The following is a 27,843-nucleotide window of genomic DNA, read 5'->3' as shown; positions in this document are numbered from 1 at the left end:
TCTATGTTAGAAAACCTCTACTTGTTGCATTCACACTATGGTATAGATCAGTAGTTCCCAAACTTTTTCCCGCACAGACCACTTGAAAATTGCTGAAGATCTTAATAATTTGTCTGACTATAGTAGCAATTGTAATGCACTGCTCTAGTACTACTGCATTCTATAGAATTCCTCCTGGACTATTGTAATACACTCTAAGCGGGGTTGTCCTTGAAGACAGTCCAGAGGCTATAGCTAGTGCAGAATGCAGCTGCTAGGGTGGTAGGTGGGGCAGCCCAGTGGAACCATGGGTCACCAGTCCTAAAAGTGCTGCTACCTACAGATACATGTGCAGACATTAGGGTAGTGTGCACAATGTCGGGGCAGGACTACTCTGTACTGCTGCTCCTTGTGCCCCTGTTTTCCAGCATAGGAGTAAAGAATATACTGATAGTGTCCATTTTCTGGACACAAGACTATCTGTATTAGAAAATGGATCACCATAATTTTGCTCCGATGTGCTAATTTTTGAAAATCTAAACTACTTCGTATTTTGGATTTAAGATTATGTTTCACAAATAATCTGTACTAGTTGATAACATTGAGAGCCAGTGTGGTATAGTGGTTAAGGTGTTGGACTACAACCTGGGAGACCAGGGATCAAATCCCTGCACAGCCATGAAGCTCACTGGGTGACCTTGGGCCAGTCACTGCCTCTCAGCCTCAGAGGAAGGCAATGGTAAACCACCTCTGAATACCGCTTACCATGAAAACCCTATTTATAGGGTCACCATAAGTCGGAATCGACTTGAGGGCAGTCCATCATCATCATCAGTTGATAACATGAAGATGTGCTCCCTGAATTGTAATAAGATACATCTCCTCAAAAATCTTTGGTAAGTGACACCATCAGAACTCATGGAAGAGGCTTGCTCAACTATTATTTCCTTGTTCACTTTGTTATACTTTGTATAAAAACCACAAATGTTTTGGAAGAGCCGTACCTTTTCATGCAGAAGCTCCCATGTTAAATCCTTGGCATCTCCAGATAAGGGAGAGATCCCTGCCTGAAACCCTAGGGAGTTGCTGCTAGTCAGTGTAGGCTAGGTGTGGGGAAACATTGGCCCTCCAGATGTTGCTAAACTACAACTCCCATCAGCCCCAGCAAGCATGACCAGGGATGATGGGAGTAGTTGTCCAACAACATGTGGAGGGGCAAAGGTTCCTCCCACCTGGCGTATGCAGTTCTGAGCTAGATGGATCAATAATCTGACTGAATATAAGGCAGCTTCCTACGTTCTTGAATTAGACTCAGCATAACAGTACTGCACTAACACAAGCCAGCCAAAGATGTGGTGCTGGTTTCAATATACTGTATAATTGTAACAAGTTGTCCCTTTCCTCTTTATTCCCTGCATCTTCATCCAATTCTTCATATCCATTAACAGGCCTGCTTAAATTATTAATACCATTAATATCTGTCTGCCTCTAAGCAATTAGAGGCCTGATTATGGACTTCTCGACTTCTGATTCTTTTAAATTTGAACAGGAAAGTTATAAATATTGGGTTTTATTGTAAATTTTAATACCTATGGCTTTTTGTTTGTTATATTTTAATTCTATTACCTGATTTTACATTTGTATTTGTATTTCATTGTGGCGGCCAATGGCCATGAGCAATAAAGATTTAATCAATCAATCAATCTGTCTACCTCAATAAACCTTCTCATCTTTGAACTACTTGCCATATTTTCTGCTCTCTTTCCAGTTTTTTTACTAACTCATACGTACGACAAATGTAAATCTGAGTTTCAGTTTTCCTATTATTTCCCTTGTCTGAAGATACATTAACAGGCTTTCATTTCATTCCCAAGAGTGATGTCCGTATGCTGATGGAGGCAGCAGAAAAAAACAAAACCCCAAACCCAAAAACCTGTTCAAACAAATAAAATAAAATAAAAGTGATCACGTGTTCTTCATCCTTGCTTGCAAACCAAATAGAAACAAATGCTGAATTTACTGTTTCCTGGAATGTGCCGTGTACTTCATGGTCATAATATATTGCAATGTTTGCAACATTCTAATCAAGCTAGACTTTATTACGTCATATTTTTTTACCCCACCTTTGTATGGAATTGGAAACTATTATTTTAATCATTGGGAAGAGAAAATTGGCTCACCTCAGCAAGATTCGCTCTTTCTAACTGCACAGCATCTAAACAGTAAATGGAGCATGGCCTTTATCCAGCTTTCTCTATTTGAACAGTTAAAGGCACGATTTGTACCTACCTCTTGTTGATAGACAATGTGCCATAGGCAAGGAGATACTGGAAAGGAAACAGCTAACTGCTTAATCTTGTTTACTTCCATTTGCCAGACCTCTGTCATATATCTTAATGGCTCCTCAACCCAACCAAATTGCTAATGCAGAAAGAAAAATGACTCCATTATTCCAGATCTCAATTTGATATATGCCAATGATGTAATAATGATTGACCTGTTTCCCCAGGGGAAACTGGGTTATGCATGTTCTACCCAGAGCTTCTGCACCAAAACTGTGTCTTTGTAAACCTGTATGCCTTTCAAAATATTTCATAGATGTTAAAGCCGGAAGGAATTTGATGAGGGCATAACACCTAATCATGGTTAACGCATACCTGGGTTTGCAAATCTCTTAAAACCTGGTTTGCAGCCAATCCTTAAGGGACAATGCATAAGGCCACTAGGATAGAGAACAAATCAACATCCTCACTTTTGCAGAGGTAGGCTTAGGATGTGGGACAAGACCCAGTATCTATATGAACCGTTCTATGACAGTGTTCTCTTCCTTCCAATTTCAGTAGCAACCAGTAGGGAGAGACTGCACCATTTACCTGACCTCCCAGCAGTGAAGTCACTGCCATTTACCAGGAGGGGTAGTAGTGCTATGCAGGTGTACATCTGATGCACCCACATGGCACCAATGTCCTGCCCGCCTTGCCTCTCTCCCTCTTGTTCAATGGCAGCAACTCCACTGCCAGCAGGCCAGGTGCACAGCAGTGCCCCTTCCTGCTGGGTGCTACCGTTCAATTTACGTGCAGGATCTTCATCAGTGGTCCATCCGTAGAACTGACCTGTCAACTGCAGTGGTGACAGTGCGTGAGGTGCCTGGCACTGGTGGTGGCGACAACGCTAGAGTGAGTGAGCAATCAAGAGGGGCAGAGGTGGCTGTGCTGGCTGGGCCTGGCCCTCAGTGGGTCAGCTGGTGGGAGAGAGGGCTGGTGACCCATGGGGGGAGGAAGAGGTGGTGACTCGTGGAGGGAGAGAGGGAGGAGCATTGGTGACTCATGGGGGAAGGGAGGGGGTGCATTGGTGACCCATGGGAGAGAGGGGGCATGCTCATGACCTGTGGGGTGGGGGGGAGTGCTAGTAACCCATGGGGCAGGGAAGTGAGGGGGAGCGCTGGGGACCCATGGGGTGAGGAAGTGAGGAGGAACACTGGTGACCCGTGGGGTCGGGAAGCAAGGGGGAGCGCTGGCAACCTGTGGGAGGGAGCACTGGTGACAGCAGGTGGGGTTAGTGTGCATAGCAAGCAAGGGCAGAGCCCCTATTTCTTTCACATTTGTATACCTGTGTTTTTCTTGGCCACGATAGATGGGCTGAGAGTAAACCACCACCTCATAAGAAGTTAGTGTTGGTGAACTAACGGCCCTTGCCAGCAGTAGATAACAAGGAATCAGTGCCCTGATAATGAAGAGCTGTGTGGTTTGCATACCAGTGAACGATTTTAAGAACATTTTATTTTCTCTTTGTGCAATAAGTAAGCATTGGAAATCCACATAGACTCAAGCCAGCCCTTCCCATCCTAGTAACCTCCAGAGGTTTTGGAGTACAATTCCGATCAGCTGTCTGAGGCTGATGGGCATTTGCAGCCCAAAGCATCTAGAGGTTACTAAGTTGGGAAAGTCTGGTATAGGATGATACTAGGCCCCAAAATAAAGGACATGGAAATGTTAAGTTCATACAGTTCATATAGTCTGAGCCTCCTGTTGTTCTGTGCCAGAAAATAACACAATGGCAGTGGGGGACATCTAGCATTCAAAATAAACTTTCAGGTAGTTTAAACTCTTTGCTTATTTTTCCCCTTTAATTTGAGTCATAGCAAGAATATCCTCATGCTGGTTACTATGTCAGCTTATGATAACCATTCCATTTTCTAAAATTAAAAAATAAAATAGTAGCACATTTCTGCAGCAAATTTGTTTGTTGTTTTATATAATGATGAAGAATAACCAGGCAAGACAACAGCACACTGTTAAGAAGCTGTTTTGGTTTCAGTAGGGCATGCTGTGGGTTTTGTCTGAGGCTTTGGACTTGAAAACACTATTTTGTGGGAGAAGATACTTTCTTCCGATCTGGAACTTATATAACATAAGAATGGATTACACTTAAGGAGAAACAATTCCGTACACTCTTAGGACATGGACTGCTGTCTTCCAGCTAATCCAGGACAATTATTTTATTCCCTTCTGGAATGGTTTTCATGTTGATTTAGAAGCATTATTTGCGCCAGCTTACTGCCTGAGGCTCACATGTTCCAGCAATGGTGTGTGTCGTAGCCTGGGTCCATGTCTCTTCTCCTTCCATCAGCAACAGATATTAGTGAGGCTGAAATGCCTTGCCTCTAGTGATAGCAGTAGTGGTAGGGCAGAGCCCCACTCTTGACAGCATTGCTACAGCTTACCTGGGTGGGAGTAGGGAGAGGCAAGTTTGCAGCAAGATCAGGGCTGCATGGGTGGACTGTCAGAGCCAACCTGGTATGCCCCCACCCTATCCTGCCCCAGCCGCATCCAGGTAAGCTTCAGAGATGATGATGTTGGAAGGGGTGGCTCTGCTCTGCCACATGAACTGCTACTGTGGAGCAGTCTATACATGGACCACCATCTAGTGCTTCTGAACTATGAATCTATATTGTTCACAGTTTCTAAATAGCGTCCATTGCTCTGGATTGCACTGCTGTTATAAACTCAGTTTATAATTAAAGATTTTAACAGATTTCCTATATGTACGTTTATTATTTATTTATTTATTACATTTCTGGTTGTAAGACCTTATAGTGAAGGGAGCATAAGAAATCTAATAATAACTGCAAGTAGCCTTAGTGTCATGTGTCAAAGCACCTTACTTTCATGGAATATGTTTCTGCTATATGATCCAGATTGAAGGTTATGAACATTGGAAGCGGCCTTAAACTGAGGGAGACCTTTGGTCCGTCTAGCTCAGTACTGTCAAGGTCAACTGGCAGAGGCTGCCCAGGGTTTCAGGCAGGGGACATTCCCAGCCCTACCTGGCGATGCCAGTGATTGAACTTGGGACCTGCTACTTGCAAAGCAAATGCTCTTCCACTGAGCTATGACGTATTCCCTAATCTGCAAATAATTTGCTTTACTAAATCCATTGGGGGGGGAGTCACGTGTGGAAGGGGGAGAGACACAGTGGCCAGACATATGCAGAATGGTTAGTGTGAAGCACTTCTGGTCATGTCATGATTAGTATACGCTGGTGGAATTCTCAAACATTCCAGGATTTCAAAACACTCTTATTTTGTGGGCTTGCTGGAGATGCATTACAAATAATATTTTGCACGGATTTTTGGAAAAGTGAAATTAAACATACACTATCCTGTACTGAAGGTGGTATAGTAGTAGAAGTAGCTTCAAACAGATACAGTTTAGATAAGTGTGGGCTTTAAAAAAAATACAAATGCCAAATTATCTTGACTCAATTACACATTTTATCAAGGGGAAAAAAACCCAGCTCCCAGGCACTAGTTAGGAGCAGCATAACGGCGAAATACTGTGCTGCTTATAACTAAAACTCGATAAAATCTTCCAGTCTAAAGGAAGGGACAAAACTCATTACAGATAAGGCATTTCCTCCAGAACGCCTCTCCAGGATTGCTTTTTATTTAAACGCATGGGCTAAAAAGGAAATCGCTCCCTCCTATCTTTCCAGAGATCAGTCTAGCCTCTAGGCTCCGCTTCATTCTGATCACAGCTATAGGTTCCTTTTAACCTCTCCGCCGCTGTTCACATCGCAATGCTGGGATCTTCTAAAACCACTGGGGATGCTTTAAAAATAAAAATTAAAACCCAGTCAATCCACATACAGACGCATGACTGACTGATCATATATATGCATTATTTTATTATTCTTGATCGGATTAGAGTTGTTTAGTAAAAAAAACAATCCAGATCCTAGCTATTGTATTCCACTCGTTAGAAAAGGGCCCCCGTGCTAAATGGATCGATACTGCTTTAAGTCCCCCTGCTGTCAGGAAATTGAAAAAAAAAATGCAGCCGGGCTGATTTTCTAAACGTGGAGAAAGAATCTCTCTGTGTGTGCGCCCTGTGCATAAGGGGAGTGCGTTCAATATTTGCTGTAGATTAGGTATCCCGTCCCATTAGAGCGAGCGAGGGTGTGCGCGCGTGTGTGTGAGCGAGAGCGAATGAATATAATTACATGTCTCCAGCAGGGATGTATGCATGAAATAGAGTTTGTGTGCGTTCATGAGTGCAGTAAAAGAGTGTGTGAGCCGCAAAAAAAAAGGGGGGGGAATATTTCTCTGTGTGAAAGAGAAAGTGAGTGGGAGAGAGTGTGCATAATGTGTGAAGAGTTCAGAACTTCTTGTGGGGGGAACTGTGGGTGAGAGAGGGGAATACTGGTATGTGTCTGTGAGGCAAAAAGATAGATTGTGTGTATATCTGAGAGGGGGAGATTTTGCTCTTTCTGTAAGTTGTATGAGAAGCAAGCGCGTGTACATATATATATATATATATATATAATGAAAGCTCCTGCCGTGAATAAATGGATTCGTCTTTAAGTTACCACCAGACTCTTCCTTGTCTTTGCTGCAATACAGACGAACAGGGCTCCCTCTCTGCAAATTATATACCATGAAGCATGTATGTTCAGATGAGAGGTAACTATGAAAACGAATCTTCGTGGTGCATGGATTACTGTTCTGTAAGTACAGTGTGGTACAAAAGAGACTGTCCTGTCAACGTGGATGATCGTCTGTGTGCGTGTGTGTGTGAGAGAGCGAGCGAGCGAATTTCTTTGTGTCTCGTCCGCGGGACGTGTGCGAAGCTATCCAGCATGTGACAGAGCGAATGTGAAAGAGGTGTGTGTGTAAGTATACGTGTACGAATCCACTGAAAATGAATGTAAGGGAGTTGTGTGTGTGTGTGGGGGGGGGCTCTGCCTTGCTGGACGTTGTATACACGTGCGGTAAGGGAGAGGTTTTAACTCTGTGTGAAGAGGCGCGCGAGTGTAGTATACCTTTTTCAAAAGGCGTGTGGAAAACGTGTGCACGTGTATGTGGATACTGAAACAAATGCCCCCGTATGCCTTTCCAATATGCTTGGGGGGGTGTACAGGAGAGAACTATATGTGTAATAGAATATCTGTGTAGAAGCATATAGTCTTCCACGGATTGTACAAAAGAGCCTCTCCAAAACGCACACGCGTGCACTCTCTCTTTGCCTCTTCTAGCTTGCCAGTACAACTGGATATGAGAGAGGCGCTCGTGCGCTGCCGCTTTAAGAGCCTCGAGTGCGCGCAAAGCCAGACCCCCCCCTTTTTTTTTTCTTGCGCGCCCCCGCCTCCTCTCTCTCTCACCCTCTCTCCCTTCCGCTCCCTCTCCCTCTCCGCTTTAAAGTCTCAGCCAGGATCTAGGCTCACATGTTACTTCCTGTATGGAAGAATGGAACGCTTCCAGCAGCTCCTGCCTGACTGTTCCTCGCCAGCTTTCTCTGGAGCTCCAACTTCCAGCAGCGGGATGGACTGAAAGCTGCTTTGGGCAGCCTGACTGACTCTTCGCTGCTGCTACTGAAAGCCCTCGATTACTCGGGCTGGGGAGTGGATTTTGCTGCTGCTGCCGCCGCCGCCGCCGCCGCCGCTCTTACCGCTGTTTGCAAGAATGCCTTTTTTCCTTTGGCCTTGCACGGTGCTGCCCGCATGAAGAGAAAGGGAGAGAGTCCGAGCCCAGCCGTGGCGCTCTTTATCCACCGATCTCCGGCGCCGTTGCTGCTGTTTTTGCGGGCTAGAGCGAAGTTGTGAGCTCTCGGCTCCCAAGTCCCCCAGCGTTTGCTCCCAAGGCCTGGAGCGGTGGCTCTGCTGAACTCTGGGACTCTTTATCTTTACGCACACGCACACACACAGGCAGAAATCCCGGGCGAAGAGAGAAAGGGAGGCTGTGAGCGCGCCAATTTACTGTTGTTATTTTTAATAGAGGGGGCGGGGGGTCAATCACTGCTGCTTTCCTTCTCTCTATTTCTTTAATCCCGAGCCCCTTTTTTATTCCAGCGACAGGGCAGGAAAGTGTGCAACTTTTTATAATTTTCAACAAGTCCCCCCCCCTTTTGGTGTATGTGGAATCCTTATCCTTTTACATTTTTTAACATATACTTAAAGAGAGCCCCCTCTGCTTGTTTCGATGTGCGGCTTTGGAGATGCGGAGGCTACTGCAACCGTGTTGCTGGATCTTTTTCTTGAAGATCACCATCTCCGTGCTCCATTACGTGGTGTGTTTTCCCGGTGAGTAGTGGAAATCTTAATATGGGATGGATTTTTCAGCTTGGGGAGGGGGGCCAAGAACGCGGAGGAGCCTCGTAGAACCACCCCCCCGCCTGTATGTGTTCCGTTGCTTTACATGTCCCTCCGATCGTTCACATTGGTGGTCGGTACGTGTGTACACAGACTGTTAGTGGTTTAAATGATTTTTTTGGTAATTTTTTTTACCCGATCCTCTCTCTTTCCTAAGGAAGGCGTGTGTGGCATGAAGCTTGTGCTGCTCGTTGGCAATAGTTGTGTGTGTGCATGTTTGTACTCTGGGTTTGAAGATAACAAAAAGGAGGCTTCCTTCTTGAGGAAGCAGTCGGGTACCCCTGTTAGGTGTGGAAGGAAGGAGGAACGAGCCTCTGTAAGCCTGGATCTCTCCCCAGCTCCATTAGCACCACTCTGCACAACTTCTAGTTGCTGTTCTGTGCTACCTTCTCTACCTCTTTCCTTCCATCTCTCTCTCACCCCCCCCCCCCGCCTAATTTGTTTCCTTTACTCCAGCCCATCACCCGTCCTATCAGTGTGGCAATCAATGGGAGAGAGCCAGGCATTCCGCCCGCTGGGCTAAGCGTGTGTAGTAACGTGATTCCATCCAGCCTGGCCTCTGTGAGTGAGTGTGTGTGATTGTGCCCGCTAGCGCTGGCGGCTCTCTCCCTTACTCATCCTTGTGTGTGTCTAGTAGGACTGCCACTTCAATAGTGCCGCTGCCTATTTGCTCACCTTATCTTTATACCCTTTTAGCAGCCACATATAACCCCCCCAAACCCCCCCAGTGAATTTCAGGATTGGGGGAAGAGGCAGAGAAACTCCCAAATCCCCTTATTTGGTGCTTTCATCCCCCTTTAACTCTTCTAGCCTTGATCCTGTTTTTTGTGTGTACAGGTGGGGGAAGAGATTAGGACCCCCCTTACATACATTTCCTGCCCCGCTTTTGTAGTCTTCCCCTCCTCCTGCTTTGATCCCAGTTTTGGTGCAGCGTTTTCTTAGGCATCGCAGGGTGTGAATGCTAGCTGTGTGTGTCTGGGGGAGGGGGCATTTTATGAATCTCCCTCTTCCATGCTAAAGGCAGTGTGTGCACAGGCAGTGCTCTGCAGCCATGCCACCTGGGTGAAGAATAAGAATGCCCACTACCCATTGATTGTAGCCTTTGAGAGTAATGCCTGGCCTGGTAATAATTAACCCCCGTTTTTCTTCCACTCTCCTGACCTTCCCCCACCCCGTTCTCCTGCAGCAGTTCTATGCACCTCTTACCTTGGTAAGCCTGGATAGTGCCACAAAATTTGACCTTGATGGAGGAAAATATGTTATGGGTTAGAATTGGAGGAAGATCAGATCTTGCTTTGGAGGTGGAGGAAAAAATCAGGGTTCTGGGAATTGCACATGATAGAGAATGCTGGTCTAAAATCTTGTCTTCCCTTTCTGGAGACCCAGCGTAGCCAAAATTGTTACCAGGCTGCGGGGCATTTACTTGAGTTCCCTCCTTCATGGTGTGTTTTGTTAATCTGGGTTGGTGGGTGGGAAATACTGCCTTTGGCTGTCCCCTTCTTAGGCACAGCGGAAGCCTTGGTTAAAGGCAAGATTCTCCAGTAGTTGCAGAACCCATCAAACTTGCTCCCTCTTTGCCTGGTGCTGTGAAAAGTTAAAAATGTCAGGGAAGCTTGGAAGATGAGTGTGAGTGTGTGTATAATTCTCTCTCCCCCCTTCCCTATGTACAATAACATGGATAAACCAATAGAGGCACTGCTGAGCTTCTGTCTTTTCCTGGATTTTTTTCAACGTATTTCCCAAAGTCCCCCAACATATGCGCACAGATCTCCTGATAAAGAGCTGTTCTTAAATTTAGTATTAACCCTTGCTTGTTTTGTAGAAGGTATGACATTGTCATCCACTCTTGTCTCTTGTTAATTTTAGCATAGTATTGCACACCACAGCTGGAAATACGAGTATTTGAAGGTTGCCTATGCGTTACTAACAAAGTGTATAAAATGCCCATGAGTGTAGTTCTGTAGAAGATAATTTATTTCCAGTATCAGGCCCCCCCTCTTTGGGTGGGGATGAATAGCTAACAAATTTGTCTGAATAAATATGCCTGTTGAACACAGTATCTCATCATATAGAATATGTATATAAAATACTTATCTGAGTGACTTGTTCTCTTAGGAGAGCAATTCTATACATACCCAAGAAAATCCTTATTAGTTCTTTGGATCCGGCTGCAATCTTTTACTTATTTGACTGGGAGTAAAACCCATTGAATTCCATGAGGTGTACTTCTGAGTAGTCATGTACAGGATTGTTCTGTAAATGTACTTCAGATAGACCGGAGCCTTCATACCAGGATAATTTTATTTATTGTGTTTATATCCCACCTCTTCTCCAAAGAGCTCATGGTAGTATACATGGTTCTCCCCTTCCTCATTTAATCCCCACAACAACCCTGTGAGGTAGGTTGGACTGAGAGGCAGTGACTGACTCAAGGTCACTCAGTGAGCTTCATGGCTAAGTCTCCCAGGTCCTAGTCCAGCACTCTAACCACCACACCACATAGGGGAACTCTGTGAAATGTGAGCCTATGTATGTTTGTTTATAATTAAGTGTCATCAAATTCAGTGGGATGTAATCTCGGAGAAGCGGGTATGGAATGGGATTGCAGCGTAACTTTAGGAAACTACTGTTCATTGGTGTGACTACTATTTACACTTTTTCATTTCCCATTTAGGTAACTTCCTCTCCATGCTGTGGTGTATTTTATTAGGCTCGTAATATATTTTTATTAGCACCTCTTTATAGCTAAGATTAAAATCTGAAGGTTTTGTGACATTGACTTTTTTGAAGCCACCTTTTTATCTTGGATCATTTTATAGGTTGAAATAAAAGTTTAAGAAAAAAGAAGATATTTTTTAAAAAATAAAGACTGCAATCCTGTGCATGTGCGTGCATGATGGGAGTTGTAGTCCAATAACCTCTGCTGGGCCACAGGTTCTCGTCTTTGTTCTAGCAGCTCCTTCAGGCAAAGATGGGATTTCAGTTCAAAAAACGGTTTGGCGAAAGGGGGCTTAAAACCTCTCTCTGTTTGAAATTCTGCAGCTCCTGAGAAGAAACATTTATCTTCTTTATATTGATTTCTTCTCGATCTTATCCTTACAAGTGAAGCTTTCATTCTGATTCTGATATATATTGTACAGTAATTACATTTAAAAGGCAGGCTGTGGGGACACTTCAAGAAAGCAAGCACTGATGTAAGTTTAATACGACACCATTTTAAGAGTTGTGAATTTATATCTGGAATTTGAACTAGGTAACACTTGTTGCATTACAGACTTAGGCAGTGTGCAAGGTGTGGCATCTAAGATATTCATTCATTGGCGATCACTGATGGCCAAGTAAGATTGTCTTCCAAGATAAGGTCTTTAATGGTGGGTCCGTAAGTGACTGTGGAGGCCAATTCTGGATCCACACAGCCTCCCACAGTGAGGACATAGGTTTCCAGGTGGAAGATGGTCACGATGAGGATCTGTTCAAAGGCAAACTGTATGTTATGAAGAATTTTTGTGGATATTGACTTTGAGGGAAGCTACTGCTCAGTAGTAGAGTGCATGCTTTGCCTACAGGCTGCCTCAGATTAAGTTTTTGGCACCACCAGATGCAGGTCTGGGAAAGATATTTGCTTGAAACCTTGACCTGGAGAATTACTGCCAGTTGAGGAATCTAACACTGGCTTAGATAGGACGGTTGGTCTAATTCTTTGTGTAATGCAACTTTATATAGGCCTGGTTCACAAGTCACGTTAAGCCATAGTTAATGTTTAACTATGGTTCAACGTGAATGAGCGGTGTGCTAGTGCATGCTGCTCAGAAGTCCCTTCTTTGCTCCTGCCCTCCTCTGGTTGCACTGGGAGCAACAAACCACAAGCCCTGATTTGTTGTGATGTCTGAACCCAGTCCTGTGGGGGAAACATACCAGGAGTCCATATTCAGACAATATGGCAAACCAAATTTTATGGTTTGTTGCCCCAGTGCAGCATGACCTGGAATGGGGAAAGATCAAAGTGGGGACATTGGAGCGGCATGCACCAGCACATATTTATGTTAAACATTTGTTAAGTACAGTTTAACGTTGTGTGCAAACACAGTCACTGCTATGTAACCTAGTGTTTTGCTTTTTCTTCAGATACAGGGATCACAGTTTGTGGGCAAGATGTGTTGGAATGATAAGATGCATAAGCATTTTATGATACCATCTTAGGAGCTTACAAACTCATTCACTATACTTATCATGGTAATTGTCCTTCCAGCTGCTTGGTGATGGACTCCAGCCCTTCTCCTCAGCTTGGGACCAAGTAAATCTCTAGTCATGTTATGATTTGAAGCACTTCTGAATCTCCAACCCCTTCCTTTCCCACATTGCCAGATGGACAGCATTGTTGGAGCTATACATTTGGAAGGGCTACCAAGGCTAGCCAAAATTTGTAGACTCCTGAAAGGATTTTTGTTAACATGTGGTGCAAGAGGGATATTAGAGACAGAAGCACCCATGTAACCAACTTGCAGAGGATGTAAAGTGGGAGAATAAATGCTGTTTATAGCTCTTACTGGGCATTCAACCTGCAAATACAGTGACTAAATGTGTGTGTGTAGGGATGCATGGGCAAGCCTCACCCCAAGGTCCCTGCATGCACCCCCTCCTCTAAAAACATTCCTTCATTGAACACAAAGGTCTGAAGGGGAAATTTAAGCATTTTTGGCTGAATGTACTTAGAAGCCCCCTTCAGAACTTTCCCAATCAATGAGGGAAAGTTGAGGGTGGAGTGGGGATGTCCAACACATGTGGGGATGGAGCTTGTGTCCTGCTCCTGCCCCTTTCCTCTTTTAGCCATCATGTGTTTGGGCTGAATGCCTGAAGAAGGCTAATGACAGGTTTTGCAGTAGCTATTAGTGGAGAATCACTGCCAGCACATAGCTGTTCAAGTCTCTTTCAGTGTATGCACATCACAAAAAGCAGGTAGCTTATAATATGCTTAGCAGACCAGCCCAAATGACAGGGTGAGAGATTATTTTTACTCTTAGCCAAGTCCATGTGAGCTCTCAAATATCATAGCAATACTTTGTAGCCTTCAGCTTTCATAACTGGGAGGAAGGGAGCTATATTGGGGGATGAGGTTTCAGACCCTTGGCCCCTCACTTGTGGAGTGCCACAGGGTTCTATCCTCTCTCCCATGCTATTTAACATCTATGTAAAACCGCTGGGAGCCATCATCAGGAGTTTTGGGCTGCGGTGTCACCAATATGCTGATGACACGCAGCTCTATCTCTCTTTTAAATCCTCACGGAGTTGGCTGTGGAGACCTTGTCCAAGTGCCTGGAATCCGTGAGTGGGTGGATGGGAAGGAACAGGCTGAAGCTCAATCCTGATAAAACCGAGGTGCTACTTGTGGGTGACAGGGGAAGGTTGGGTGTTGTTGACCTGAAGCTTAATGGGATGAGACTTCCCCTGAAAGATCAGGTCCGCAGCCTCGGGGTTGTTCTTGATTCCAAGCTGTCCATGGAGGCTCAGATTTCGGCAGTGAGCCGGGCAGCTTGGTATCAACTACACCTCATACGGAGGCTACAACCCTACCTCCCAATTCATCAGCTCCCACTGGTAGTACATGCCCTGGTCACCTCTCGATTAGACTACTGCAATGCGCTCTACGTGGGGTTACCCTTGAAAACAGTCCGGAAACTACAACTGGTGCAGAATGCGGCAGCTCGTTTGCTTACAAACAGCCGCCGCCGTGATCACATCACGCCAGTGTTATTTCATCTACATTGGCTTCCAGTTGTTTTCTGGGCCCAATTCAAGGTGTTGGTGTTAACCTTTAAATCCCTATACGGTCTCAGCCCAGTTCACCTGAAGGAGCACCTCCAGTACCACCAATTAAGCTGCCCGACTAGATCAGCCACACAGGGCCTTCTCTCAGTCCCACCAATGAAAACAGCCAGGTTGGTGGGGACTAGAGAAAGGGCATTCTCAGTGGCGGCCCCCACTCTCTGGAACTCCCTCCCATTCGATCTCCGCCATGCCCCTTCCCTGGATACATTTCGCCGAGCCTTAAAAACCTGGCTCTTTGGACAGGCCTTCGGGATCCCCGGGGTGGGCTAATTTTTCTATGATTGTTTTAAATTGTTTATTGATTGCCCTACATTGTTCTATACTGCTGCTATTTAATATGGTTATGGTTGACTGCATTGTATTTTATTCTGTATTTATATTGTATTTTATCAGTTTCAATGTGTACGTTGCCTAGAGTGGCTTCGGCCAGATAGGCGACACAAAAATTAAATTTTACTTACTTTTTTACTATATGGTCATGTCACTAGATGAACCGTGCACATGAGCTGCAGAACTTTTGCACTGCCTCACCTGTTGAAATTTATTTATTTATTTATTTATTTTATTCGATTTATATACCGCCCACAGCCCGAGGGCTCTCAGGGCGGTGCACAACATGGATAAAATACAATAAAATCACAAAAACAGCAAAGTATACGTTATTAAACAAGTAAACAACCTAATATAGATTAAAAACACAAATGAATTAAAATGCCTGGGAGAATAAAAAGGTTTTAACCTGGTGCCGAAAAGATAAAAGTGTAGGTGTCAGGCGCACCTCATCGGGAAGGCTGTTCCATAAATTGGGGGCAACCACTGAAAAGACCCTAGATCTTGTTACTACCCTCCGAGCTTCTCTGTGAGTCGGAGCTCGGAGGAGGGCCTTAGATGTTGAACGCAGTGAATGGGTAGGTTCATATCGGGAGAGGCGTTCCGCTAGGTATTGTGGTCCCGCGCCATGTAAGGCTTTATAAGTCAAAACTAGCACTTTGAATTTGGCCCGGAAACAAATAGGTAGCCAGTGCAAACGAGCCAGAACAGGTGTTATATGTGCAGACCGCCTAGTCCTCGTCAGCAGTCTAGCAGGTGCGTTTTGCACTAGCTGTAGTTTCCGAACTGTCTTCAAAGGCAGCCCCACATAGAGCGCATTGCAGTAATCCAATCTAGAGATTAACAGAGCATGCACAACTGAAGCGAGGTCGTCGCTTTCCAGATAGGGACATAGCTGGGCTACCAACCGAAGGTGGTAGAACGCATTCCGTGCCACCGAGGCCGCCTGCGTCTCGAGAGACAGGAATGGATTGAAAAGAACCCCCAAGCTACGAACCTGTTCCTTCAGGGGGAGTGTAACCCCATCTAGAACAGGTTGAACATCCACCATCTGGTCAGAGAAGGCACTCACCAGCAGCGTCTCGGTCTTGTCAGGATTGAGTTTCAGTTTATTAGCTCTCATCCAGTCTATTATCGCGGCCAGGCAACAGTTCAGCACATTAACAGCCTCACCTGAAGAAGATGAAAAGGAGAAATAGAGTTGCGTGTCATCAGCATACTGATGACAAAGCACTCCAAAACTCCTGATGACAGAAGTAAGAAGAGCCTGCTGGATCAGGCCAGCGGCCCACCTAGTACAGCATCCTGTTCTTACAGTGGCCAACCAGATGCCCATGGGACTGTACCAAAGTACCACAGAAATCATCAGGGTATACAAATGGTATCGGACAACAGCTTTTGGGGAATGTCATTGCAATATACACATGTTGGTGGGAGTGATTGCAGAGATCCTGGAACTGTTTCTGGGCCAGGAAATATGGCAGGTTTTAAATAACCAATTGCCTGTTTGCTTGTGATGAATAAGAATTGGCTTCTTACGACTGCATAAGAAAACATTTTTTTAAAATTTCTGTCCTTTGCCCCTGCTCCTTGGCCTAAACACTAAAGTAGGCATAGATGAGCCTGTAGACTAATTTAAAAAATGGTATGTAGTAACTTAGCAGCAAGATGGTACTATGGCACAGGACCTGTCACCATTTGAGCATCTAAGGCTGCAGTCCTGCAAACACTAAGGAGTAAGTCCAGTTGCATTCAGAGGGCCTTCCTTGTGAGTAAATCTGTTTAGGATTGTTCTGTAAATGTTTTGTTTATAAGTTGAATGAATGAATAAATAAAAATGCTGGCAGAATATTGTTCTGGCAAGAATCGCATCCTTGATGTATATTCCTACTTAAATAATAAATAATGATTTATTTATTAATTTTGTATTAGATATTTTAGACTGTTTTGCAAATGCTCTCGCTTTTGAGATTAGACCCCCCAGTTCACCAAATGTTAGCCACGTATCATGAAAACTGGTGACTCCTTGTTGTTGCATATTTCACAGCAGAATCCTATACGTGCTTCTTCTCCAGAAGTAGGGATGGAAAGATCTGATAACTGTTGTTCTCTCAGTTTCTCATTTCTGTCAATTGCAGATTCAATTCTCCACATTTCTGCAGCAATTTGCATTCTTTTAAAAAAAATCCTCATGAAAATTCTTCAGCATTTTAGTGTACTTTCTCCTAATAAACACATATGTTTATGCTGTTTTGACTACAGTACACATTTTTGCAAGTAATTTCTCCTAATATAATCCATTTTGTATGCTACTTTTCATTTAATACTCATTTTTATGCAGACCTTCTAATATAATGCGTTTTTGTAAATATTGTTTGGTTGGAGAACTGCATTGCAAAATTTGGATAATGCGAATTTCGGTTCTCATATTATTTTGGAAAGTGCAAATTTGATAGATTCAGCTTTAAAATTTGAACTGAATCCGATTTCCCCCCTGTCCTTAGTCAGAAGTAAGTCTAACAGTATTTTGGACTGCAGCAGATACGCTCTTAGGTGGTATTTCTTTTCCCTGTCAGAAAGCAGCTGGATGGAACAATAGCATTTACCAGTAAAAGGCTAAAAACTTTAAAGTTCAGTTCCCCCCCCCCACACACACAATGCATTCTTTATTCAGGACACTTAGTAGGTCAAACGTTCTAATGGAACCTGCAGTCTCAAAAATAATAGTGCATGGTTAGGTGTGCTTAAATTTCCCTGACATTGGTGGATCTTAAGGGCAGTGTCCTGAGTGGATGGCATACAAATCGGATGGCATATGTTAAGAGTTAATAATCAAAAGGTGCCTGATTTCGACCTTGTAAATGAAGAAAGGATCTGTTTCCTTAGCAGGCACTTCGTAGCTATCTGACAACATCCTATGTGTTGGCTGTAATCCATTCTCTTAAGGCCAAGGAAATCAATAGGCTTAAGTGCACCTAACATTGTGATAGATTATGGCCAGTGTGTGCATGTATGAAATAATAATTGTTCTGTATGTGTGCGTGTGTGTATTCACACACAAACAAAGCATATCATAGACTTTTCACTGTCTTGGGATTTCTGATTTGGATTGCACACAAAACATGTGTTCTAGGTGCAGATTCACAGTAATTTGAGAAACTTGCCTGGTCAAGTTATTGTATCAGTACAGGATTTTATATCTTGATATTCATGTTTCAGAACAGAAACTTCCTTGAATGTTGCAGATATTCTCATCTTAATATTTTTTATTTTGCTCCCTGCTGAGTATTCTTTTGAGCCTTTCTGTAAATGTGCTTGGAAAACTGGACTTATTTAGGTTTTTCTACAGCAAATGTGTGTGTGTTGCTGTCGTCTTTTAGGAAGTGTGGAATGTACAGGAGAGGGCCCTCCAAGACTCCTGCAGCTTTATAGAGATGATACATCTTACATTTTATTGATGGCTTTACTTCTGCATGCCTTCCTTCCCCTCCCCATCATACTTTATATTTCTGGAAGTGACTAATGAAGTCCTTGCAGATTAAGAATGTTAAATGTCTCTCCTCTTTTTCCCAGGCAGTTGCAGATCAGCTGGCTAGCAGGCTTCAGAGGAAAAGCTGAGAGGAGAGTTTGATATCCACTAGGAGGCTTATAGAAGCTGGTTTTACAGTTAATGATGCCAGGATGTAGCTTTTGAAACCTTCAAGCAATCTTGGAAATTGTGTATCTTAGCAAATGGGCTGAGGGGGTTATGAAGAAGGGAGGAACAAGAGAATTTTGGGGCATTCAGAGGCAGAATGAAAATAGCATGCTACCAGTTTCATGGGGAAAGGGAGCATAAGATGCATACAGCTCAGGACCAGGATAACTGAAAGACCGTCTTACCCCTTATATACCTAGTCGATCACTGCGCTCTGCAGGTGAGGGCCTCCTGCAGATACCATCTTATCAGGAGGTTCATTCTGTACAATATAGGAAACGGACCTTTAGTGTGGCGGCACCTACCCTGTGGAATTCCCTCCCTTTGAATATTAGGCAGGCGCCATCTCTGCTGTCTTTTCGGCGCCTTTTGAAGACTTTCCTCTTCCAGCAAGCCTTTTAAGTTGAGACCTATCCCAGTCTGCGTCGGTGTTAGAATTGCTTTTAATATGTCTTTTAATATATTTAACCCTTTTTAAAAATAATGTTTTTAATGTTTTTTTTAATGTTTTTAACGTTTTTTTTAATTGTATTGTAAGGTCTTTTTATGATGTTTTAAAATGTTTTTAATGTTTCTGTTTGCTGCCCTGGGCTCCTGCTGGAAGGAAGGGTGGGGTATAAATAAAATAATAAATAAAAATAAAAAACAGAATATTGGTGGCAAGGTTTTCATCTGATGTGTTATATACATTTATTCCATTTATGCATTTGAGGAAGTGGACTCTCTAGTCATAAATATGTTAGTCTTTAGCTTGGCTCTTTGTTGCTTTTGCTGCAATAAATACTGCTACTCCTCTAGAAATATAGGTTGCATCCAACAGTGTCGATCAGCTGGAGGAACGGGGAAGGAAGCAATTTTCAGCAATTCCTTCTCTATTTTCCAACCATCCGTGCTCCTCAATCTGCTCTAGAAGGTTTCCCAACTCTCTGGAGCAGGTTTCAGGTTTGTGTGTGTGTGTGGGGGGGAATAATGAAAATTGCTTTCTTCCTATGCCTCTGATAGAAGGTGACCATCAACTGAGCACCTTTGGATACAACCCTCCAATTTTGGGACCCACATGTGGAAACTAGATACATATTTAAATCAATTGGACTGCTATAAAATGTAGGATGAGAGTATTAGTAGAATCGCTTGTTTGGAGATGGGTTTTGTTGAGTACTTTCTCCTCCTCTTTCTGTGTTTTTGGTAGCTTGCCCAACAAGTATTCTGCTGCAAATTGGGGTAAATAAGGATTTTAAATGTGACACATTTACATAAGTAGTCCTGCACAGAGCCTGTATGCTGAATGATGGTCACCTCTTCCCTGACTCTTGATGTGATATTTTGATTAGAACAAATAAAATACTAAGGAAGTTAGGAAGTTCTTTGGGAAGGAAGAAATTAACATCAGGGAGCTTATTGCAGCATTGTCTGTTGAACTCCAATAATGATTACAAATTGTCAGATGTTTGGAGTGCCAAAGTTCTAGCAGTAGGTTTTGTGTTTTTAATATTTCCTTATACATTTTTAATCAGAGCTTTGACTTTCCTCTTCTTTAAAAAAAAAAAATCACACAACTTCTAGTCTTCATCTTTGTACTCAGTTATGAAAAACATGTTAGGATTTCAGATGTTATTAACAGAGTCCCAATTGGCCTACTGATGGCTTTTGGAAATTGTTTAGCTCTGATTTTAAGTGTGGTGTAGTGGTTAGAGTACTGGACCACAGCCTGGGAGGCTAGGATTCAAATTCTCAGACATCCATGAAGCTGACTGACGAACCATCTCTTAGCCTAACCTACCTCACAGTGTTGTTGTGTGAGGATAAAATGGAGACCAGAGAACCATGTATGCCATCATGAGCTCCTTGGAGAAAAGGTGGGATAGAAATGTAATAAATAGTAAGTATTCTATGGCTACATAGAATTGTTGAATAGTAGAGTTGGAAGGGGCCTATAAGGCCATCAAGTCCAACCCCCTGCTCAATGCAGGAATCCAAATTGAAGCATACCCAACAGGTAGCTGTCCAGCTGCTTCTTGAACGCCTCCGGTGTTGGAGAGCCCATCACTTCTTTAGGTAATTGGTTCCATTGTCGTACTGCTCTAACATGAATTTTTCCTGATAATTCAGTCGAAATCCAGCTTCCTGTAAGTTGAGCCCATTATTCTGTGTCCTGTACTCTGCGACGATTGAAAAGAGATCCTGGCCCTCCGCTTTTCAAGTACTTGAAGAGTACTATCATGTCTCCCCCCAGTCTTCTCTTCTCAAGGCTAAACATACCCAGTTCTTTCAGTCTCTCCTCATAGGGCTTTGTTTCCAATCCTCTGATCATCCTCGTTGCCTGCCTCTGAACCTGTTCCACTTTGTCTGCATCCTTCTTAAATTGTGGTGTCCAGAACTGTATGCAAGTCTCAAGATGAAGCCTAACCAGTGCTGGGGGGAACTAGTACTTCATGCCATTTGGAAACTGTACTTCTGTTAATGCAGCCTAAAATAGCATTTGCCCTTTTTGCAGCCACATTCTGCTGTTGGCTTATATTCAATTAAAAGAATGGCAAAGTGCTAGCTAGTCAGAAGGATCTTGTGCATAAGATATATACACAGATTCCAAACATCTAGCCACCCATGTGCCCAATGACCATTAGAATCCTGCTGACTGAGGTCAATTGGAGATAGCTTGGCTAAATTACCCTCTTCTTGGTGGGAGGCTCGATTTGAGCCTTTTCCATTCTGGCACCAGCATGATAGAACTGCTTCCCTTTTGTCTGAGGAAACTGGCCACGCGAGGCCTTACTGCTCCTCATAGGAAGGCTTTTGAGTTTTATACTCCGTGTAAAACAATTAAATTAATGGTTTAATTAAAACAAATGTACAGCTTATGTTCTTCCTTTGGTTCTTGAAGCTTGTAGTTTTGTATCATGTAAGCTCTGACAACTGTATAAGAAGAATCAGTGAATTTTCAAAGAACTGAATTGCCTTTTTCTTAGTATTAATTTTGTAAATTAATTTTGTAAATCAGACAAACAAAACGAAAACTCTGTTTTCCCAGTGCTTTTTTGGTAAAAGACGAGGTGCTGGTACTCATATCTTGGTGAAAGTATTGTGGTTGCCAGGACAAAATGGTTGGCTGGCACAGGCAACAAAAAAAGAGGTGCAGGTAGTCTGTACCAGTGAGTACTTTCATAAAAAAACCTCTGGTTATACCCATGAATTTGGCCTAGTATTCCAGCATTAATATATTATTGGGAAGCAAGGTGTCTTTTCGTAGCAGCCCCAAAACCATGTGTTATGAAATCCCCATAATAATATTTAACATTTGCACAGCCTTTTCAAGTTATTCCTATGCATTTCCTAATTGTAATCTTAAAACAGTCTTGAAAGGTAATTTGGTTTTCTGAGAGAGGGTGTCTATTATATATTCTGTTTTTTATTTTGTCTCATTTGTAAGCCACTCACGGAATACTTATCTATGGTCAGCTATAGAAATTTATTAAACGAATAGGGCGAGATTTCTAGCAGGGATTTCTTGGTTGGAAGCTCAGTGTCTTAACCACTATGGCACACTAAAGTTCTTTAAGGATGGAGCTCTTGAGTTCTGCATTCGAAATTCTGTAGGTGAAGTAGGCCATGCAAATCTGGAAGATTAGTTGTGCTACCTTTTGCAGGTCTTCACTATGTATTCCTGGATGTGTTTGTTCAGGGTGGGTGGTGGGCATGGCCCAGGTAGGGCACTGGCCAAGGGCCCACAATCTAACAGGGTCTTACTGTCCCAAGCTGGCTTAACACTACTGCCCATGTTGCCACTGTCACCCTCTACCCCCCCCAATCAGGAAAAAAATGTCTCCTACCTGCCCAACACACTGCTTGCTTCCTAGGATTCCTCCTTACTACTCACAGAAGCTGAGTCATTCCCACTGAGCTGGGGCTTCACGTCGGAAACTGCTTATTTCTCTCTTGTGCGCATGCCTCCTAATGCCTCCTAAAAGCAGAGCACGCATTCTCTGCTTGCTGAATTGGTTGCTCGCTGTGAGGCTACCAACCTTTCTTTCTCTGAAGGAAGCCCTTTGATCTGCAGCTGGGAGCAGGAGGCTTTGCACTTTCCTGGAATTTGCATAAGTAAGTAGTAAGCATCACGCCTGTAAACAAGCAACCCCACAAAGCCCCTTTACACAGTAAGCTAAGGATAATTTATAGAAAGGGGGGGACAAAGCACACTATATACAATGTTTCACTGTGACTTATTGTCTTGTTTGTTTGCCATGTTTAGCAGAAAAACCCACCAATTTTTGATCAAATTTGTGAGTGAGGTAATGATTGCATATGTGTTCTCTGCTTTATGTCAAAGTTTTTTTTGAACCCAAGTCTGCAGTATGTTTTTCTTCCTGCCCCTTTCCCCCTCACTCAAAAAAGTTATCTGAAAACTCCAGATGTCCTTTTCATCTTGAGTTCTGGTAGTTATATCTTTCAAATGGGAAGGATTTGTAGATAATATGAAACTGCTTTTTACCAAATCCAGCCATTGGCATACCTAACCCAGTGCTGTCCACTCCCCGGTCATGCTTTTAAATCTAAAGGAGCGCCTTCAACGCCACCAATTATGCCGCCTGACTCGATCAGCCACACAGGGCCTTCTCTCAATCCCGCCAACAAAAACAGCTAGATTGGCGGGAACTAGAGAGAGGGCTTTCTCAGTGGCGGCCCCCACCTTCTGGAACTCCCTCCCACAAGATCTACGGCACGCCTCTTCCCTAAATGTCTTCCGAAAAGCCTTAAAGACCTGGCTCTTTCAACAGGCCTTCGGGATTTCCGGGGAGGGCTAAATGCTATGATTAAATGCCTCATGCCCTGTATTATTATTGCTTTTGCTGTCACACTGGTCTATTTTGTATTTTGTATTATTGTATTGTGTTTTAATTTTTCACATGTAAGTCGCCTAGAGTGGCCATTGGTCAGATAGGCGACGCATAAATTAAATTTATTTATATTTATTTATAAATTTGGTTAGAAATGACCTAGAGTTAAAAGTGAATACTGAGGTGGCCAAGTTTACTGCTGATGACACTAAGTTGTTCAGGTGGTTAAAACTAAGAAGGGTCATGAAGAACTCTAAAAGCATCTCTGGAAACTGGGTGAATGAGCAATAAAATAGCAAATCTGACTCAATGTGAGCAAGTGTAAAGTGATGTACATTGGGACAAAAATCCTAAATTCATCTATACATTAATGGCGCTTGTCACCCACCCCCTTTTAGAAAATAAAGTTAAACCCCATCAGATCTGCCTGCTTGCAGCCAGTGGTGGCGGAGGGTTTTACCCCAAGTCCTTTTTCCTCTCTCCTCCTTGAAGAAAGAGCAAAGTCCAACTGATTGTTTCCTCTTCTTCCTTATCCCCCCCCCCTCAAAAAGCTAATCTAGAAACTCAGTTTTCCCAATTCTTGAATTTTGGTATTCCAAATGAGGAGGATTTGCAAGACCAGTCCAGCTCATCATTGTCTGTGCTGACTGGCAATGGCTTTCCAGAGTTTCAGACAGGAAATATTCTCAGCCCTACCAGGATTTGCCAGAGATTGAACAAGGGATCTTTTGCATGCTGATATGCACATTTTCTGTTTACATCTAAATTAGGGCTCAAGATCTATATTTGACGGTGCAATCCTATGTACATGTCTACTCGGATGGAAGACTCTATGAATCTGTTTGTTTATTTATTTATTTATTCCATTTATATCACATCCTTCCTTCCAAAGGAGCCCAGGGTGGCAGGTAAGTGTGCGTACGATTGCAGATTAAGTTATACCTCTTAAGTTACATGGCTGACAAAACAATTAAAAAGATACCTAATGGAACACTAACGTTTGTGTTGTTTTTCTTTAACAATAAGCAGATGTCATACTGGTCAAAGTTTGATTTAGTGTAAAGGGGAGGAGCCAAGATTGAGGGGTGTGGTTTAAGAAGGAAAGGATGGGGCCAAAGGACCTTCTGGTATCTTGTGCCCAGGGGTTCCAAGAAACCTGGAGCCGGCCCTGTGTTTTCTCTTAATTTTAACTTTTTTGTGAAGAGCTGGGATTTGGCATACATGGGTAGGAATAAGCGTTTAAAGAGAGGAAAACATACTATTGTAGATTTTCCACTTCTTAATTGAATGTCCTGCAACTGCCTTCCCAATTTCACTGTATATATATATTCTGGAATTCAACATAGCACTAAGGCAGGTTTTCCATTAGTGCAAGGAATTCTGCTTGCACAATAGAATGTTCTCCCCCCGTGCCCCCCCAATTGTTCTAGGGGTTTCCTCAACCCTCTGAAGCAGATTTGGGGAGGGCAATGGCATGCATGGGGAGAGAAAGGGGAAGTCCTGTTATGCAAGTGGAAATCCTTGCACTGATGGGACTTGGTAGTAGAATACCATGCATTGTCGAATGTGTAAATTTGACAAATAAGTGTTTAGAAAGCATGAGGGAAGCATGATGGGCTGCAACTCCCTTTTGATTGTTGTCTGCCTCTGAATAATGTGTAAAGTGTCTCTTATTTCCCCTGCTGGACTGTGGGCATTTACTTAGAATAAACCATGGCTTTATGTTCATGGTTTGTTTGGGAGAAATAAACCATGATCCTGGGTACAACAACAAGCCAAGACATTCCTGACGTATTGCTTCCAGTTGCTCCAGGACAGGAGTGAAGAGGGAGTAGCTAGCACTAGCACTTTGCGGGATCCCAATAGTCCATTAACCATTGCTTTTTACTACATGTAAATGAGACCTATATGTGTGCATGATTTCTTAATAAGTGCAAAGTCACAATCTGTTTGAGATGGTCAAGATTATGTTCAAGTTTTTCGATTCCATATTAGATGCATATATCCTGTGATCTGGTGCACAGATGTTGTTGGCCATGCAGACTTTTCTGAGCCTACGGGTACAGTAATAAAAATGTGTCTCTAATATGCTGGAGCCTATAATGGGTGGAATTACAAGTGAGTCTAATTTCTGTTTGCTTTTAAGTTACTGCACTTTTCACTTTATTACTGAGAAATATATTATTAATTGCTGCTATGTTCACACCAAGCTGTGATTCTTTTATGATTATGTATTCCTGCTTGCAACCTTTGTGTATATGTGTTTTTGCAAGACTTAATTATATGGGGCTTTTAAACTGCAAGCAATGATTTCTTTTTACCTGCTGCTGCTGTTATAAATCTTAGACTAATATAGCATACAGCACAATATATAATAAAAGCTTTGCATCTCTTATATTTTCACTTCAAAGTCTTTCTAAGCAGCAGGAATATACAAGATACCAATAACATACATTTTGCATAACATTGTGAAAACTTGCTCTCAAACATTATCTTTGGGAAATCTTGCCTTCTGATAGCTAACAAATGTAGACCAGTCTTTCTGAAAAGACAGACTAGTGCTCAGATTCTCCATCTTTATATGAATCAGAACTGAAAATCTAGTTTGGCCAGTTATAGTTCTGACTTTTCAGCACTAATTATGGTGTATTTGTTCTCCAGTTTTTTTGCAGCTGAAATACAATCCAGTGTGTTAATTACCAAGTTACTTTAATATTTTCCTGTTCAATGTGTCCTTTCATATCTCTTGACAGTGACATTCCTGGCAGCAGCATGATAGTTTTTGCCTCAAGATTTTACCCACTATTTTTTCCAATTCCTTCCAAAAAAGCCTAATGCTATTACATATTCACCACCATATGTGGCTACAGTATGCCACACCAGACGTAGGAAATTGAACAGTACATCTTAGCACCACAAAACTTAGGAAATTGAATGGTACATCTTTGTTCTAAGAAGGGCATAATATCACTTTATATTAATATCATTAAATGCTACATTTAATGAAATAGATGAAGCTACTTGACAAAAACTGCTCCATTCTTGTTGGTGTTACAGCTCTTGGATAATGAAGAATATTTCCTGTCTTTGCAAGGTTTTTTTGAGTTGCGTCACCCAATGTTGTCCTGTTGCAGAGGTTGCCAGCCTGGCTCCCATGGGTGCCATGATGCCCATGAGGCCTTCATTGCCACCCTTGTGCAGGGGCCCCAGACTCTGAGCTTTCATTTAAAAGAAAGTAAGTCTCTAGCCATCTTAGAAAGAAAGTTATGAAGCAAAATGTGCAGGTACTCTTCTAAGCAATTTTTGTGAAATGAGCCAACCTGACTGCTCCTGCCAGTCAGTGTTTTTGCCAGTGAGCGAAGTCAGAGCTGTGATTGAGAAGTAAGTTGTTTGAACACCAGACAATAGTAATCCTTGGGCTCCTAAAGAGCTCCTGTTTTCCCATCCCATTTAGTGCACTGTTTCTGCTTTGGTCTTATTTTCTAGTAGTAGTTGGAATCTCTATAGTTTGTCCTAGGTTTTTCCCCCAGCAGCCAGGATGCAACTTTCCTGTGGTGGGTTCGTTTGAGATCATTTACTCCCTAGAAGTTATTTTCTGCAATACTACTACACAATTAAGTGTGAGTGGATGTTAAAGAATTATCTCAAAAGGCGCAAATGTGAAAACTTTGCAAAGATGCTTACACATGTTCCCCCTGTGCAGAAGCTAAAGACCAAGCACTCATAAAGAATTTGCTGTATGGTTAATTTACTGTAAGGATGGTATACATGCCTACTTAGAAGAAAGTCTGCTTGGTTTTTAATGGGGCTGATTCCAAGGAAAGTAGTACAGGATTATAGTTTAGGCTTTAGTTTAGGGTTGGCATTGGAGGGAAAACAGGATTTATGTGCCTTTAACAGCTGTATGGCACAAATTACTGGTTAAGCCTTCTCTGGTATGGAAATAGAAGTATAGGAAAACCTTCACCATGACAGTTCTCTCTCTCTAACTTAGTGTTATGCCATGGTCCCCAACAGCAGCCATTTGTGCTTGGTGACCCTAGCATGCTCTCAAAATTCTAAATGTACCCACTGGTCCAACGAAGTTGGCATCCCCTGAAGTATTGGATTCTGTTTATTTCCTTATTAAATCTCCCATTGAAAGAAGGTTTAACTAGGAACACCTGGTCCAGTTTACAAGAAAAAAATGGATGTGAAGTCATTTTATTTAAATAGACCTTGCATCCTGATCCTGAACACCTTCCTTGGAAGTAAATTGAGTTTTATGCTGCAAGTGGATTTGCAATGAAATGTTGCTCTTCCGCAGGGTTCTAGCTTTCAGGCTATTCCTTTCTATTCCCTCATCCCTTGTTTTCCATCCCTGCCCCCAACAGACACTCAGCATTCTGTGACCACTGAGCATGGTCAGTCCTTATTCAAGCATGATTCTTTGGAGGAAGCTATGACTGTTTAAAGTGGAATAAATGTCTAGTGTGAATGTGGTCCGTCAAAACCCTCAGCAATTTTCAAGTGGTCCGTGGGTGAGGGGGAAGT

General features: G+C 42.9%; 1 protein-coding gene across 2 annotated transcripts in view; it reads left to right on the top strand.

The window, feature by feature from the left end:
• The first annotated feature begins 7,657 nt into the window (after positions 1-7,657).
• Positions 7,658-27,843, top strand: part of PTPRG (protein tyrosine phosphatase receptor type G) — an 828,925-nt gene continuing 808,739 nt past the window's right edge. For both annotated transcript variants that reach the window (XM_061618739.1, XM_061618737.1), the window contains exon 1: positions 7,658-8,556. In XM_061618739.1, the coding sequence (XP_061474723.1) occupies positions 8,472-8,556 (85 nt within the window). In that variant the 5' untranslated portion in view covers positions 7,658-8,471. The remainder of the gene's footprint in view (positions 8,557-27,843) is intronic.

Source organism: Rhineura floridana, chromosome 3 (assembly GCF_030035675.1).
Source record: "Rhineura floridana isolate rRhiFlo1 chromosome 3, rRhiFlo1.hap2, whole genome shotgun sequence".
Taxonomy (NCBI): Eukaryota; Metazoa; Chordata; class Lepidosauria; order Squamata; family Rhineuridae; genus Rhineura; species Rhineura floridana.
Note: the sequence above shows the minus strand (reverse complement) of the source record. Positions and strands in the feature narration are given on the sequence as shown.